General features: G+C 39.4%; 1 protein-coding gene across 1 annotated transcript; it reads right to left on the reverse strand.

Moving 5' to 3' along the window:
- Window positions 1-5,041: 5,041 nt before the first annotated feature.
- LSM6 (LSM6 homolog, U6 small nuclear RNA associated (S. cerevisiae)) lies at window positions 5,042-13,916 on the reverse strand. Its single transcript, XM_006887001.1, has 3 exons — window positions 13,823-13,916; window positions 8,181-8,294; window positions 5,042-5,076 (listed from the first exon to the last, which is right to left on the reverse strand). The coding sequence occupies exons 1-3, from the start codon at window positions 13,914-13,916 to the stop codon at window positions 5,042-5,044; spliced, it is 243 nt and encodes an 80-aa protein (XP_006887063.1).
- Between the last annotated feature and the right edge of the window lie 4,666 nt (window positions 13,917-18,582).

Here is an 18,582-nt window from a genome sequence, read left to right on the forward strand (position 1 = left end):
GTCAGGGAATCAAAAGACAAGTTGCTTTGGGGAAATTAGCTGTAAAGGGCTTCACTAGAGTGCTAAAGAGCAATGATATCAGTCTAGAGACTAAGGTGTGCCTTATCTAGGCCATTGCCTTCTCAATTGCTTGTTATCCATCTGAGAGCTAGACAATTAGGATGACAGAAGAATAGATGCCTGTGAGTTGTGGTGATGAAGAAGAGTATTAAACATACCATGGACTTCCAAGACAACAAATAGATCCTGGAGACAGTGTAACCAGGTTGCTCCCTGGAGGCAAGAATTTTAAAGCTCTATCTCACATACTTTGGGCAGGTTGCCAGGAGGGACCAGTCTTTAGAGGAGGACATCATGCTTAGAAGGGTAGAGGGTCAGCACAGGAGAGGAAGTCCTGAATAAGATGTATTGACAAAGGGTAGTAATGGGGTCAGGTGTGTCAGAGATGGTAAAGCAAGGTGCAGAGCTGCTGTTCATAGGGTTGCTATGAGTTGTAGTCAACTTGATGGCACATACAACAACAAAACATCAGTCAAATTATTAGTTTAACATTTTGCCAAAACTTCCAGAATCCATTCCATTATAAAACGTAGAATAATTGTATCCAGATGGGCTTGTCCATGTTAATAAACTAGTTCTCTAAAATAAAAACTATATTCTAACTGCTTCAGTGTTTTATGACTTTATTCCATTTCTAGAGCATGTATACTCTTATCTAGTCCTATCAAACAATTATGATCAATTAAGGTGGTATTGGAGAAGAGTACTGAATGTATCCTATGGACTGCCAAAGGGAACACTGCTATGCCTTGGACAAAATACAGTCAGAGTGCTCCTTGTAGGCAACGTTGACAAAGTGTTGTCTGTTATTGTCAACTCGTAGTTGACCCTCCAGTGAGTTTTCAGAGGTGGTTATTTACATGGGAGATTTCCCATCTTTTGGCTACAGAGCAGCAAGTATTTTTGCAATGGCAGTGCGATTCCTTACCACTAAGCCACCAGAACCCACTGGGAGTGTTAGAAAAGGCTATGCCTGGGCGAGGGACACCATGTTTGGAAATGTGGGTTGGCAAATGAGGGGAAGACTCTTAAACAAACGGATTGACAAGGAGATGTTGCAATGGGCTCAAGAACGTAAAAAAATGATGAGGATGGCACAGGATAGAACAGGCTTTAGACCTGCAGTTTATAGGATTGTTGTGAGTCAAGACTCAACAGCACCTAACACCATCACCACATACCACACAGGCCAAAGCTTTAATTTGCAATTAAAAAAATATTACACAATGCCATTCTCTTCCATACTCAAGCCTTAAAAAGGGAGGGTGCAGGCAACTCGACGGCACAATAACAACAAATTTCCCTATCTCCACATCTGAAAAAGGAGAACTAATGCCTAGTAATATTCAGTGTTACAATTTTCTACCACTTTCTCAAATCTCGACTCCACAGGCTCTTCCTCTGTTTCCCGAAGGAAGGAAACAGGCTAGAGGAGCTTCAGGGGGGCCCAGTAAGGGTCACCTCCACTGTCATTTCATCTCTGAATGACCACTCGTGCACTCACCCCACGTTGCCTAACTGGACCCTGACTAGTGAGTCAAGCTGGTCAGGAGATGATGGAGGCAGTACCCACGACGCAGCTGTGGACTGTGCAGACAGCAGTTATTGGAACAGACGTTGTTGCTGGGTATTCAGACCCCAGGGAGGTCAGGATGAGCCCTGCAGCTTTCAGGTAGAGTAGAACTCTACACTGGCCACGGGCAACCTTAGGCTGCCCTCTGAGTCATGCTGCTGAGCTCTGGGCCTCCTAAAACAAGGTCAGGGCAAGAAGAATGCAGTTTGTCATTCTCTTTTTGTGGGAAGAGAAAAATGGCTAACACATAATTATGCCACGGAGAATAGCCCTGGCCAGTGTGGGCTGGGATTAGCAACTGTATAGAAAAACCAGCCAGTCCTCTGGAAGGTCATTTGCTGAGGACAAAGGTCAGTGAAAGGATGGGCGTGTCTGTCCCAAATAAGAGAGCACAGGCTGGACTTTTGGCCTGGAATGCTGTACTAAGGTCAATTGTGAGTCAGTGTGATTATGAGAGACAGTTTCCCCCCCCCAGAGGTTGCTTCTATTCTTATAAAGTAGATTATTATAAGCCTCCCGGGTGATAACCCTTACATGCCAAGTCAATGCTGCTCTGTTTGTAGACACTAAGGAAACCCCTTTAACATTTGTTACTATTTGTCACATAATTAAGTACTGTTAGCATGCATTCCATATAGCCCTGAACAACAAGCTTAAGATGTAAACCGTCTCTCACTAACATTCTCTTAACTGAATGCTGAGAAGGGAACCAGAAAATCCTACCACGTCTGCCATCTGTATTTGTACTTGTCAACAGCTCTGTTTTGGGATAAACAGTTTTGAAGAATCAATTCAACTTGTTGGAAGATTAGCCAAGAAATTGCTCAAAAGACCAAAACAGAACGTGAAGTCAGATAGTCTGAAAATTAAGCACAGTTTTCTGCTTCTTGCTGAACATTCTGTTTTGCCACAGCCCAGGAGAGTGTGTAGCAAGCAGGGTTTGGGGGCAGAGATGGAAAAATGCATTTACTGAAGTGCAGAATTCTTCAACTCAGAATAAATATCTTTGGTAGAATGCAATCGGAAATCATTCCCTGACCTCTAGGAGACTACAGTTAAGAAAAAAGTAATTGGAGCATTTACACCGCTTCACTGTTCCTCAGTGTGGAGGTATACACAAGGGACAACTTGCATAGGCACAAGTGCATAATATAGTCCTTTATTACCATAAAATGGTAGCATTTCCCAAAGTCGATCTTGATTAAAAGTAGCTCCATGGTTGAAAACACTACTCCAGCACACAGTTATTAACAGGGAGAGATGGCAAGGGGAATATAAAAATGTATATACAGAAAGAGAGGTCAGGGAGGAATTGAGCAAAAATAGGATGCTCTGGCTTGGTGGAAGATAACAATGGAATTGATTTTAGAGGTGGCTGATACGTGAATGAAGGGACACAGCAAACTGGCAGCCTCACATAATCTACAAAACAAATGAGAACGTGTGTGCGCTGCACTTGGAGGGCTAGCCATTTTCTCCTTAAAAGAAGTAATTTATAAAAGAGCAAATTGGTGATTTGTACTTACACACTGGACCCTTTTCAAGTCCCTGTCAAGAAGTGATAAATTATTGAAGCATAGCATAAAGTGTTTTCTTTTCAGTGTGCACACAGTAAAGTCTTCTGAAATGTTTCTGTTCACCTTTCCTGAGTTATTAATTAAAAACGAGTCGTTTCCAATTACTCTTTGATCTTTAAAATAAAATGACAAAATGCCACATGCACCTTTTCACAACTACCACCACCCAGCATCCTTCTTTCTCTAGCCTCCCCTCACATCTTGCAATCAGAGAATTGCTTTAAAAATCTCACCAGGCTCCTGAAACAGGGTTGTGAGAGTGAGAGAGGAGGAAGGCCAATATGATATTCACACCACTCTCTGGAATTGGTTCACCCCCAGTCCCCAAATATGCTTGCTGTTCTCAGAGACAGTGTAGAACTGTTCAGTGAGTAACACAGGGTTGTGGAAAGCTCATAAATTGTGGAAATCCTTTCAGCAGGAATCCCATAACCCAAAGGAGCTGCCATGTGTCAACCAAATACCACAAACACTTGTGCTCCATTCCTGGATGTCACCCTCCACAGTTCTGATTTTAAAGTAAGGTTTCTCTAAAAGCCACTCACCAAGCAAGTTGTTGTTGTTAGGTGCCACGAAGTCAACTAAAACTCACAGCAACCTTCTGAACAACAGATCCGAACCCGTCTTACCCTGTCTCATGCTCATCCTCAATGATCATATAAATTCACTGTTAGAGTCACTTTGTCAGTTCATCTTGTTCAAGGTCTTCCTGTCTCTGATTCTCTACTTTTCCAAGGACTGGCCCCTCCAGACAACATGCCTAAGGGATGTGAGGCTCCACCATCCTTGCCTCCAAGGAGCACCCTGGTTGTATTCTAAGATAGGAGAAATTTGTTTGCCTGATAGCCCAACAATTGCCACTTGAATGAGTTTATAAGCCCCAGGCTTTGCTTTAACCTCAGCTGCTGAGAGATGTCCATGAATAGCACCTGCCCCACCGTGCTCTTAAAATGAAAGAATACTTTCAATGGCAATGCTCCTAAGGAACCAGAAAACTGAAAATGGCTAATTGTAAAAGAGGAGTTGCCAGATGACTGTTGACAGATCTAACTTCAATGGGTTTTCCACTTAAGTGGCACACAGACCTTTGGTGGCAAGGTACTTAAATGCTTGGCTGCTCCTGTAAAGATTACAATATTGGAAATCCCATGGGCAATTCTACTCTGTCCAATAGGACTGCAACGAGTTGGAATCAACATTAACAGAAATAAGCTGGCATATTGATGATCTTTGTAATTTCTCCCCCAATTCAATTCAGATCCCCACTCCTTTTGTGGAAGTGCCACTGCCAGATCTCCAATTCTATTTTCAATCTAAGCGAGTGAATCAGCTGCACATCATCTGACCTCATGAACTCTTTTTATAGCCTCTGACTGAAACTGGATGTCTTTGTGGAACATTTTCACTCAGTATTTTGTATGGCAAATAAAGATGGTGTAAGATAAAAGTGGACTGCTCTAAAAGGTTTTAGATATATGCCTTTATGTACCTCATTTCAGTCAGTTGAATAAGTAAAGCTTACAAAATCAAATGACACTGTAGGAAACATGTTAAATAATCTTGTGGGGAAGAAATAGGCTTAATGTCTTGTTTTATTCTTTTTGCATTCTGTACAAATGACATAGAAGAAAAAGAAAATATGAAAGTCATGTGTAAAAGAACTCTTCATAATTAAATGCAGCAATTCCACATCTTTGTCTTATCATTTTAGTGAAAAACCATCAACTATTAGAAAAACAGGACAAATTACATAATAAAAGAGCCAAAAGGGGGGAGGGCATTTAATAAAAAAAATATATCCAAATATGAAAGTACTGCTCTCCTGGTATCTTCACATCCTTCTCTTCTGTGTACTTATGTACAGCACTGAAAAGAGAAAAAAAATACGGATATTTTTTAAATGGCGGGGGTGGTGATGGGGAATGCTCTTAAAGAATTAGTGCAGTATGTTTTAAAAGCAAACAATTCAACCTGCTGTTTACCTTTTTAAATTGGAATAGGACACACAAGAGCTGAGGATTTTTTTTTACAAGACACAACCTTGCTTGCTGACACTGAGGAGGACCTGAAGCACTTGCTGCAAAAGGTCAAGGACTGCAGCTCCAATATGGATTGAGGCTCAATGTCAAGAAAACAAAGATTCTCACCACTGGGCCAATTGGCAGCATCAGTATGTATGGTGAAGAGATTGAGATAGTTAACAGTTTTAGTTTGCTTGGCTCCAAAGTCAACACTCTTGGTACTAGCAGCCAAGAAATCAAGAGATGAATTGTACTGGAAAATCAGCTGTGAGGGACCTGTCAACAGTACTGAAGAACAACGACATCAGGCTGGAGACTAAGGTGCGCCTGATCCACTCTGTAGTTTTCGCAATTACGTGCTTTGCTTCGGAGAGTTGGACAGTGACTAGGGATGATAGAGAATTGATTCCGCTGAGCTATGGAGAAGAGTGTTGACTATACCACGGACTGCTAGGAGAACAAAGTTTGTCCTGGAGAGAGTGAAGCCAGACTGTTCCTTGGAGTTAAGGATTCTAAAGCTTCGTCTGACATACTTTGGGCATGTTGCAAGGAGGGACTGGGAGAGGGATATCATGTTTGGGAGAGTGCAGGGATGTTGCAGGAGAGGAAGACCCTCGATGAGATGGATTGATTTTGTGACTGGAGTGGTGAGAGTGAGGGTGTTGGAGAGGGTGAGGTTGGCACAGGACAGAGCAGAGTTTAGGGCTCTTGTACATAGGGTCACTATGAGTCACAAGTGACTCAACCACACAACAACAACAACAAAACTACCAAAGTCTTTGTGGATTGCTGTAATCCTGAAAGTTATGCCATTAGTGTGTCAAATGCCACAAGTGTTACCCATGGTGAACAGGTTTTAGGAGAGCTCCCAGATTAAGTCAGACTAGGGAAGAAGGATTGGCCATCCACTTCTTAAATAACAGGCCTCTGAAAACCCTATGAACACTAGAGGAACACAGTTATAGTAATATAGTGGTAGAGCCCAGATTGGAAGTTAGTTGAAATTAGGAAAAACAGTAACAAACATCGTTTAATAATTGGAATATCGAATGTACGCTGCTTGAATGTTGGCAGAGGGTGCAGCCAGAGTGCTCTTTGGAGGCAAGTCCTCACACACTTGGGCATGTTGCTAGGAGGGCTGCTCCTTGGAGAGGGACATGATGCTTGGAAGGGTAGAGAGCCGGCAAAGGAGAAGATGACTCTCAACCAGGTGGATTGACACAATGACTGTCTCACAGGACTCTAGTGGGTCAGGAAATGTGAGGATGCCACAGGAGGGGATGGGGTTTGGATCCACTATTCACAGGGTCGCTGTGAGTCGTACTTGACTTGAGGACACCTAACAACAATCAAAGTCTTACAGACTTTGTTGGGGTGGGGACGGGGGTGTTGGTGTCTCAATCTTTGGTGCCATTTAATGTTTTACTCAGCTAGTGCTCATAATCATCCAAATGGAATTAGTCAGGACTTGTACACAGGAAAAATACTACATTTGGTGACTCTGGTCAAGCTTTTATGACAGGGGAGCCCTACACCGTGCCCTTCCTGTGTCTACTCAGATTCTAACAAGTCTGTTGAAAATGAGCAGAAGAATTGATGCCTTTGAGTTGTGGTGTTGGAGAAGAATACTGACTGTCCCACAGACTGCCAAAAGAACAACAGTGTGTCTTTGGGAAGGTACAGCCTGAGTGTACCTTGAAGGCAAAGGTGATAAAGCTTCATTTCACATACTTTGAGCACGCTGCTATAGGACAGGCTACTCTGTGGAAGGGAACATCATGCTTGGAAAGGTAGAATGTGGGCAGAATAGAGGAAGACCTTCAACGAGATCAACTGACACAGTCACTGCAGCAATGGGCTCAAGTGTGTGAAAGACTGTGCGGGTGGACCAGGATAGGAAATAGTTCAGATTTGTTCATAGCTTCGGTATTGGTTGTGTTCAGTTTGAAGGCTCTTACAACAATAGGTAAAAGAACACAGTATCGATTACTGAGGTTAATCAGGAATCTAGGAGTGACCTTGAGAATCTCATGATAATCAGTGGAAAGGTTTTACGAAAGGAAGTATCAGAATAGCACTACCACACCTCTGGAAGAGTGGCTAAACCCTAGATACAGTTTACAAGTAAAAGGAAAAACCCTCTACTCAAAGAATCTGCAGCAGACTATTGTTATCAGCTGTTTAAAGATAGGACAACTGTGCTTTAGTAAAAAGAAGTCAAATGAGAACTATATGAAAAAGGGAGAGAGCATACACCAATTTTTTTAAAAAACACACACAATAAAACCCACAATAACTCAGTCTCAGAGCTTTGTTTGGGGATAGAGTTAAAAAGTGCACAAAGAGCAAGGGATAATAATAATAAAAAATTTGGTCTTTTCCTCCCCCCAAAAATCCCATCAGGACTTTATTGCAATTTGTGTCTTTACATGAAAATTCATAAATACAAGCATAGAAATATATTAGTTTTTAAAAAGCTGAGTAACTTTAGAACCATATTTTCTATTTTGTCTTTTTTTTTTTGTCAAACAAAAGAGTACAAAAAATCATCTAACGTCTAACAGAGAAAGGAAAATTAGGATAACTTAATTATCACATTTTGCAAACCTAAGCTGCAGAGTAAGAGAGCCCATTTCTACAATTCAAGTTCCAGACTCTGAGAGGCAAGGGAGATGTGATGGGTGGATATAATAAAGTATATTTTTAAAATACGGGACAGTGGTCCAATGCCCTCCAGTTCCTTATCAGTAAAAGAAGGGAAGGAGAAAACTTCCACTTCCAAAATTCTAACATGTTAACAAAGAACAGGTTACATTAAACAGGTTTAACTGAAATATAAACATTCTACAGCAAAGTAAAACTGAAACCACATTTCCAAAGTATCTAGAAAATTCTCTGCTAAAAAGGTTTAATTGGTTGCTGTATAACTTGAGAGAAAAGGAATATTACCATTGTTCCCACGGATAAATGCATCTCCATATTTATTCTTCAGTTGTCCATTTACATACTCTTCTGTCTGCTCCAAAGCTATATTCATGTAGCCATCCAGGCAAGCTAGGACCCCTGGAGGGACATTTAGTTAAAAGGAAGACACAGAAAACAAGAGTTGAAAATTACAGTGTACACTTTAGAGTTGACAATCTCTTTATTCATTAGCTCTTACACACTTAATATAAAAATTCATTTTGTAAATGAAACTCAATAGACTGAAGCACAAACACATTTCTTTACTCTTTGCCAACCTGACTGAAGGATGAGAGGTGTAGGAGAAAGCAGGCATCCATCTACCACCACCAGAAAAAACAACACCTTGTTACTTGCCTCATCTTATGTATAGAACAGCAGCAACTTCGAAAGCTGTCACAAAAGTAACAGAAAACAAATATTCCAACAAAAATACTGCTCTTTGAAAGCAAGAAACAGGAGTGGGCAATTACACAGGAACAAATGACCATTATCCACGACTCCTCTGTCCCAGTGGCATTTTTTTACTTCAGCTACTAAATGAAATATGGGCCTGGCAGATTTATTTCATTCTTTCACAACATCTACTGCAGCAGATGAATGTACTCCAGGGTTAAGAGGAAGTCTCCACAATCTGTTAAAATAATAGAAGAGGAGACAGCAGGTGCTCCTGAAAGAACATCTCAAAGCTGTGACTCATGGTGAAGAGCAGCTTGAGAATACAGGGCAACATATTGCATTATAACACATCCCATTCTGTTTTGTTACAGTTCTAATATTTTGAAATAAAAACTAATACACAAAAATGGCTAAAAACATTCTAGGGAGCTTTCAAGGAAATTACTCAAGCAAATCTTTTTAATTGTGCCAAGATGATATATATACACGTCACAAAATTCTGACCTGCAGATTTTTTTTTATCTTAAAGTTTTTCACTTCCAAAATTCTCCTTTATCCCTTTTTAAGATTAAAAAAAAAATTTCTCCTTCCAAAATTCTATGAAACATGTAACAAAGAACAGGTCATATCAAAGTGGTTTAACTGAAATATAAACATTCTAAAACAAAGTAAAACTGAAACCAAATTTCAAAATTATCTAGAAAATTCTCTGCTGATCTGATTATCATCAAAAAGGTTTTATTGGTTGCTGTACAACTTAATTTAAAAAAATTTAAAAAATTTCTACTTCCAAAATTCTTCTTCATTTTTTTAAGTTTTAAAAAAATAAATTGGTAAGGCTCCAATTCCGAGTCTCTAATTTAAAGTGCTCTATTTCTAGGTAGGGAGGAGGGTAACAGATTTGATATGATTGCCGAGTCAATGGTTTCATTTAAAGTCTCAACTCTGTTAACATGCTCCTCAGTCTCTGCCTCTGCCCCAATTATCCTATAAATAAACAAGTTCCTTTTTGAAGTTGTATGTATCATAAAAGCACAAGATATTAACTTAACAGAAATCCACTAGAAGCTGTAAACTTTCAAAGAATCATGTTCGTGAGCAATTAATTTTAATTCTTTCTTACTGAAAGGAAGTTTAAAATAAAACGTTAGCTTTTTTTTGGGGGGGGGGAGGTATATCATTTTACACCTAACCCGCAATCAGAAATGAACAACTTAATATATCGTACTGCAAACACATTTGAAAATTAAGCAAAAGCATTTCAATATTAAATGTTCACTTAAACGAAATATCTATTCTCATACAAAAGTTTTGTAAAAAAAGTTAAATCTGCATCATAAGGATGGAATTCTCTCTTCCTTCTCTAAGGGGTAAACAGCTTATAAAAAAAGATAAAACATCATTTTCTTCAAACTTAGAGGCTGCTATAGAGGCATGGGAGTTTTGTTTAATTTAATCACGAAAAGCATTCTTCATAGTAATATTTTCTATTAATGTAAAACAGTACAGAAGTCATGAACAGATGATTCATGAAAGGAGAAAAACTATGGTTACTTCTTAGAAGTTTTTCAACCTCGCATCGCTTCAAAGCCTTTTGGCTAAGATCAAATGTAGTATCTGCTCTTATCAGCTTAATATCTGATACATTCTCTTTCCAAGAACACTATATTAAATGGATTTTTGGAACTAGGAAATGGAATAGGAGGTTAGTCCATCCACTCCACGCATCAACCTGGTATTGCAATAGCTTCAGGAATGGTGCATTCCCCTGGGTGGGGGAGGGACTTCAGGTGGTATCAAAAGTTAGTGGTAAAGGTATTAAAAAAGGAAAAAAAAGTTTTTCAACCTCTTTAGAAAAAAATCTTCCTATGAGTTGTTGTACTCAACTTGACGGCACCTAATTAACAACACGAGAAAAGAAATAGAAATGAAGGTGTTATTACTTGTTAGTTAGATTGAAGAAACTGCAGGAGAAAAAAATAATAGCTAATATATAGGCAGGTGAGAACATGGCAAAGGATAAACCTTTGTATCTTAGTGAACAGGCCTTTGGCAAAATCTTTAACTCAAGAAATCCTTGTTCAGGGAACTTATTCAAAAGAGACACTTACACAAGTGTTCAAAATTCAGGCCAAAGGATTGAAAAGAATAAAAAAAATAAAATTACTGGCCATCTAAATGTCCATCAACAGGAAAACAAGAACAAAAATAATACTACGGTTTATTCACACACAGACTCCTTCATACGCAGTCACGAAAAAACTCTGCATTTTCACAGAACTAACTATATTGTGGAGTAGAGTGGGTGTGGGGTGACAACAAAGCACACTGTACAAGAATGTGCAGAATAGTCCTACTTATGTAGAAATTATGTTTATCTACCTATATATGCAGAGGGTCAAGGACTGCAGCCCTCAGTATGGACTGAGTCTCAATGTCAAGAAGACAAAGATTATCACCACTGGACCAATTGGTCACATCAGCATGGATGGCGAAGAGATTGAGATTGCTCACAGTTTCAGTTTGCTCGGCTCCACAGTCAGGAAATCAAAAAACATATTGCAATGGGAAAGTCTGCTGTTAGGGACCTCTCTAAAGTACTCAAGAGCAACGGTGTCTCTCTGGAGACTAAGGTGTGCCTGATACAGTCCATGGTCTTTGCAATCACCTGTTATGCATCAGAGAGTTGGACAATGACTAGGGAGGATAGAAGGAGAATTGATGCCTTTGAGCTGTGGTGCTGGAGAAGAGTACTTAATGCACCATGGACTGCCAAGAAAACAAGCAGATTCATCCTGGAGAGGATTAAACCAGGCTGCTCCTTGGAGGCAAAGAGTCTGGGGCTTTGTCTGACATACTTTGGACATGTTGTAAGGAGGGACAGGTCCTTGGCAGAGAGACATCATGCTTGGGAGGGTGGAGGGATAGCACAGGAGGGGAAGACCCTCTATGAGATGAACTGATTCAGTGACTGGGGTAATCGGGATGGGTGTGTCAGAGGCAGTGCGATTGGCACAGGACAGAGCAGGGTTTAGGGCTGTTGTACATAGGGTCGCTATAAGTCGCAAATGACTCAACGGCACATAACAACAACAACAACCTATATATGTAAGGTTATTATCTCAGGTAAGGAGAATTTTGAGATTTGGCTTTCTACTACATGCTTTTCTCCATTATTTGCTTTGACATTTCTTTTAAAAAGTGCAAATATCAGCTTCTTAAACAGAAACTTTTTCCCTAAGGAGTACAGAGAAGAAAAAAAGGTCAACCTGGTTTATCTTTTCAGTAAGGACCCTACTGAGAAGATAATTAACATGTTATTTCTTCTAATCAATAAATATTCTCAACTCTTTAGAAAACTACTGCCTCTTCTAGACTCATCATCAAAAGTTTACAAGTGAGAAGCAGTATATAATTGTTTACATTATACCACTGGGCTCAAATATAACAGAGATGATGAAGATGGCAGAGTCTAGGGCAAAGTTCAAATCCATTGTTAATGGGTTGACTTGATATCAATAATAATCTTGCTATTCAGTTCTACTATAAAGACTGAAGTAGACCAAAGACCTGCTTTAAAGACTGACCTAAAGGAATGTTGTTGCTGTTGTTGTTAGAGCCAAAAAACCAAAGCAGTACAAAAACAAGTGTTTTTTTTCATAAGGCTTTGGAATCAAGCTTTAAGTCTCAGCAATTCGTTTTTGAGATAGAAATAATGCAACAGAGATCACAAAGGCTGTTTGTGAAGATAAAATCAAAATGTTTGTGAAGTGATTAATATGGTAAGGATATACAGCAAGGTCTCAATAAAATGATATATGCATGTGTAAAAAGAGGAAAGAATATAATAATCACCATTTGTTAATTATTCACAAGAGTCCAAAATGCCTTGCTAATAAATTTGTTAGAAATATCCCAGGTAACTTACATAGCTCTGTTTTGAAAAATTAGGAATCTAGTCGTTTGAAGAAATGGAATTTGATACCACTCCTTCTACAAAAGTCAGCGTGTGGGAACCCTTTCAAAAAGAACAATTTCTTCAAGAACTGAGACCATCTATGGATACCCTGAATATAGTATAAGTGGGCAGTTCATGTCCCAAATGACACTGTCTAAATAACTGCGTGCCACACCAGAATACTTCGGCTAAAGTGAATGTTGCTTTGCCAAGTTGTTCTGGGGTCTCCAGCTGTTAATGCTGCAATTAATCCCTTGCTATATAACCAAGGAATAGAAGCACATACAGTATCAAAGTAGAGAACCAAGTCACACATTACACTGGAAAACAGAAATACATACTATGCTGCCAGAGTAATCTCTGAAAGTAAACATTTCCTTGCTAGAAAGAGATGATTCTGAAACACTACAGTGTTAGCCTAAAAGTTGGCTTTTTTTGTTTAGCCATTATAGTTAGCTCCCTCTGGTCTCCAGCTACCTTAACTGCAGATATTTGGTCTTGAAAATCAGTATGATTTTGCAAATCATCAACAGCTGTGGGACTAAGATAAAAGAGTTGTTTTCCACACTGCACAGCAAGACTTGAGAGAGACTGGATCAAGACCATGGTGAGAGTGAGAATCTGGTGGTGGTGGAGAGACTGTGGCACTGCTGTGGAGAAACTGTGATAAGGTGTGACCTGAGACTTCTTGCATTTATGCTGGCTACAGTTAAAGGTTTTCATTGTTCTTGGCAGATGCTTAAAGGAGAAGCTGACTTATAACTGCTCTGAGGCAAACCTTGCTGGATGATTTGGTTTTGACTGCTCAACTGAAACTAGAGCCTCGAATAATTGAGGAATTGTGTCTTGGAACTTGGGCTAAATCCAGGACTTTTATTGGATTATATTCTTTCCCATCCTCACTCTCCAGATTACTTCCCCAGTAAACCCCATTGTTGGCACCACAGCTGTGAATCAGTAATGGATAAACAAACCTCTTGCTGCTGCTGTGGCTCTAAAAGTACCATGAGGCTGGGCTATGTGCTCTTGATCTGCTTTCTGCTCTGGGGCTGTGTTATTCTTATTCCCTATGGCCTTTTCACAAAGACACTCATGGCCTTATGCCCTCATGTCAAGTTTTCCTCTCTTTAGACAAACATATACTGCTGAATGAAGACCAATGTTTTTGCAATCTATTGAGTACATGTAAAAGGTTAAAAAGAAAAATCAGTAAAAAAATCACATTTCCTTATTTAGTTAAAAATTTAGGGATGAAGCTTAAATACATTACCTCGGTAATCCACTCCTGAATTTAACTTTACCACAACTGGTCGTCCTATGATTTGCTTTAAGAAGTCACTGGGAGTTTGTTTCCGTAGACTCATTTTAAGAACCCTGGATTGGAAATATGAAAAGGAACAATTAAGGTAAAGACAAAAGTTAATTATTCAATAAAAGAAAGTTTTGCTACCTGTAATATATTTCCAAAAGGCATTTATCAAAGTACCACATATACTCAGTCTTATTAAACCACGACTACTTACTACTGTTATTATTACTACTATTTATTTGATGGATAGTTTTTTTTCCAGCAGTTTCTATGCGCTAGGTATAAGACTGTATTACATGTATTATTTATTCATTTCAAGTAATAATCCCATGACACAAGTCCATTATGAAAGCAGCTTTCATCCACCTTGTATCTATAGAGTCCCTGTTCTGAACTCACTATCATTAATGCCTCACACATGGTTACAATCCCTACCACCCTTAACATTTGTTGTTTTTAGGTGCTGCGGAGTTGAGCATGACTCATCATGACCCTAGGAACAAAAGATCTGAACCCTGCTCTATCCTGGACCATCCTCACACTTTCTGACACACAAGAGCCCATTGCTGCAGTCACCGTGTCAATCCACTTGGTTGAGGGTCTTCCTCTACTTCGCTGACCCTCCACTCTTCCCAGCATCATGTCCTTCTCCAAGGATAGCAAGTCCTAGCAACATGACCAAAGTATGTGAGGTGAAGCCTCATCATTCTTGCCTCCAGTGAGCACTCCAGCTTCAAATCTCTCCAAAATATATTTGTTTGTTCTCTTGGCCATCCATAGATGTTCAGTGCTCTTCTCCAACACCACAGGTCAATGACATGAATTCCTTTCTTGTCATCCTTATTCACTGTTCAGCTCTCAGATGCACAGCAAGTAACTGGAAAGACTATGGCCTGAATCAAACATACCTTAGTCCTCAAACTGACATCACTACTCCTCAACAGTTTGGAGAGGTCCCTAACTGCAGATTCTCCCAGTGCAAAGTGTCTCATTTCCTGACTGCTGGTACCAAGGGTGTTAATTGTAGATCCAAGCAAGGTGTTGACAGTTTCAATCTCCTCTCCATCTACCATGCGTCTGCCTATTGGTCCAGTGGTAGGAACCTTTGTTTTCCTGACATTGAGATGCAATCCATACTGAAGGCTGCATTCCTTATCTTCTGCAAGAAACGCTTCAAGTCCTCCTCACTTTCAGCAAGCAAGGTTGTGTCATTTGCATAAGGCAGGTTATTGATGAGTCTCCCTCCAATCTGGATGCTACTCTCCTTCTCAGAGAGTCCAGCTTCTCAGATAATTTACTCAGCATACAGACTGCACAGGTATGGAGAGAGAATAGAACCGTGGCATACACATTTCCCAATTCCAAACCATGCAGTGCTCTCCTACTGTGTTTGCATAACAGCCTCCTGGCTCAGGAATAGGTTCCACATGAGCACAATCAAATGTTCTGGGATTCCCATAAATGTTTATATTAAACCAAGGCACTCTGGCAGCATGATGTTTCGTAACCATGGTGGCTAAGCTCTTGACTGCTAACTGGAAGGCTGGCAGCTCAAATCATCAGCCACACTGTGTGAGAAAGGTGTCAGAGTCTGTATCCACAAGGGCTACAGCTTGGGAAATCCTGTGAGGCAGTTCTACTCTGGCAAAGTCTTTGCAAACACTCTCTAACTTAATCCATACAATAATCCTGGGAACAAGGGAATACTATTTTTATTGTGCAGATGGAAAAATCAGTTGCATTCCAAAATCCATGTTATACAGACACATTTAAAAATAACTAGTCTCTAAATGGAGGCAGGAGTGGCATCCACTTCCGTAAATTGCTTGCCTCTGGAAACTCTATGAACCTGGAGAAAGGATGAAAGTCACGCACGCAAGTGTTGAGGACTTTCATCTGTAGGGTTGCTAAGAGTCACCTACAACTCAAAGGCATTTAACAACAAGTCTCTAAATGTGATCTCTGAAAATGGAAATTATAATCATAATTGAGAGCCAATACTTGGTCCATTACCACTTTTCTAAGCATCTTACATGTACTAATCCATTTGTGCACAATAATTCATGATCCTCTATCGTAAGTATGCTTCTATCCTCATTTTTCAGTGGAAATCAACACAGGTTAATCATCCTGCTCAAGGTTAAACGATAGTAAAAAAGATAGCTAGTACATGTAAAATCATGATTTTACACAGTCTCCTGAAAGTTGCCAATATAGTCAGGGTTTTTATTTAATCAATTATAACCAGCTGGAATATGTTCTAAATGATAAAGAAAAAGTCTTAAAATTCAGTAAAATAGGAATCTGAAATAGCTAGCTTTGTATATCCAAATCAATTATATCAGGCATACAAAGTCGTCCAAAGTTCCTTCCAACACTCTTCCTGTCTTTCTCTAAATATTATTTACAAACAAATTTACCAAAAGCTGACAATAAAAGGACTTTGGAAATTGTTTTTCTTTCAGTATCACTATTACTTAGTAACTGTAGAGCATTAAGACCTAAAAATTAGTATGGATATAATATTTTGGGGATTCTCTTCAAGAACTCAAATTAGTTTTTTGTTTTCAATTAAACTTTTAATTAATTAATCTTCCTGCCCATTTCATACAAAGTGTCTCCTCTCAATGACTTGAATTCAAGTTTGGATCACTGTGGCTCAGAAGTGAATCAGCTGGAAGACTGGAATCAACTGGTTTTTCAGTTGCTCACAAAATGTATATGTACACACTATACGAACACACGAACACACACACACACACACACACACACACACACACACACACACTGCCACAGACAGACTCTGGCCTTAAGTTAGATTCCAGAAGGAAAATTTAAATTCTTGTTTAAATGGTTTGAGTCAAAAGAAGTCAACAAAAAATAAGTAAAAGAAATATATTCACGTAGAAAAGTCATAAGTTAAATGAAAGAAAATAGATTTTAAAACTGATTCCTGAATTTTAGGCTATGACATTTGGGTGTTCACTGTACCAGGTGTGGAAGATTCTTCTGAAAAAGTGATCAACGGGTACTTTTACACAGTTAAACCTTGAAATGAAAATTTATTTTTGTATCTACATAGCCCAAAAGAAAAGTGAAATATAAATCTTACTCAGGACAACTGTTACTTATTCAAGATTCATACTACACAACAATTTATGCTGAAGGAGAGGAAAATTACAAAGTAAATCCTTTAACAAATTTAATCTCTCTAGAGAATTTAGGAAAAAATCTATATTCCTAATATTATTTCTACAAACTACTGGTGTCTTGGGTGTGTGCTGTTTTGTGAGTCAACAGGTCTAGGGAGATTACGAACTCTGAAGAAGCCTCAAATCCCCCATTATGCCACATGTACATTCTGAATAAGACTGAGACAAATCTGTTTATTTTGTGCTCCTCTAAAAAAACCTCATGGTGAACATCTAGTTCACAAGGATATTAACTACCCTTTCAAAAGTCATAATAATAGAAAATAAATTCAAACCTAGGCTGTTACGGTTTAACTATTGTTGTTACGTGCCATTGAGTAAAGTACATTACTGATAGTGACCCTATACTGATGGTGACCCTATGAACAAACAGATCTGAATCGGTCCTATTCTGTGCCATCTTCACAATATTTGACACATTCAAGGCCACTGCTGTGGTCACTGTGTCAATCTACCTGATAGAAGGTCTTCCTCTTCTTCACTGTCCTTCCACTTTTTCCAAACATGTTGTCACTCTCCAAATAATGATCTGTCCTAGCCACAAGCCCAAGGAACACGAGGACTGCACCTTCTCCAAGGTACACCTGCTTGCTCTTATGGCATTCCATGGGATACTCAGTATTCTTCTCCAACACCACAACTCAAAGGCAGGTATTCTTCATTTGCCATCCTTATTCATTGTCCAGCTCTCAAGATAACTATTATCTTTTCACACTCTTTAAAAAGTCAGAGATGTATACTGAGTGTGTATTCTTCTATGTTTGCAAAAAATCCTACCTCCTCCATTAACCCTGGTCTTTACTCCAAAGCCCCGAAAGACATAGATAGGAAATTTTCTTCCAGTCTCCTGTGTAATTTAAGGCTTCCAAAACCAAGTGGAGGGTCCACTATGAGTCAGCTGTGACTTTGACTAAAATTAATTATTCCCTCCAATCAGTATCATCTCTTCCTGAAGGTATTTAACATTTCAAGATTTCTGGTGCACCAACTCTCTGGCACACAGAGATAGAGATATAACACAAGTAAAACAGAGCCTTGGGTTCTCAGAAATTACATTCCAGAGGAAGCAGAAATACATGGAAATGCAGAATTTTATGAGAGTAGTATGTGTCCAGATAGAATTATTCATGGAAATCTTTGAGAGCACAGAACTGTAGGTAATCAAAGGATACTTTGAAAAGGTGACCCCTAAACTAAGTTAGAGAACTCTAACAGCCTAGTGCGTAAGGAGGTGCACTGCCAGCCAAATGGTACTCAGTCCTAATCCACCAGCTACTCCATGGAAGAAAGACAAGCAATTTCTTCCCATGTTGTTTATAGCCTGGGACACAATTTACAGCCTGGGATCCAATCAAGGGCAATGAGTTGAGCTTTTTTTGGTGAAGTCTGGTGATTCTGATGCAGTAACATGAAGTGGGGGAACGACAGCCTTTTTAACAAATGGTGTTGGCAAAATTGGAAAAATATCTGCAAAAGACTCAAGCAAGACCCACACCTCACTCCATACAC

The sequence above is a fragment of the Elephantulus edwardii genome, unplaced genomic scaffold (genome assembly GCF_000299155.1).
Source record: "Elephantulus edwardii isolate Elephantulus edwardi_28Jun2011 unplaced genomic scaffold, EleEdw1.0 scaffold00053, whole genome shotgun sequence".
Taxonomy (NCBI): domain Eukaryota; kingdom Metazoa; phylum Chordata; class Mammalia; order Macroscelidea; family Macroscelididae; genus Elephantulus; species Elephantulus edwardii.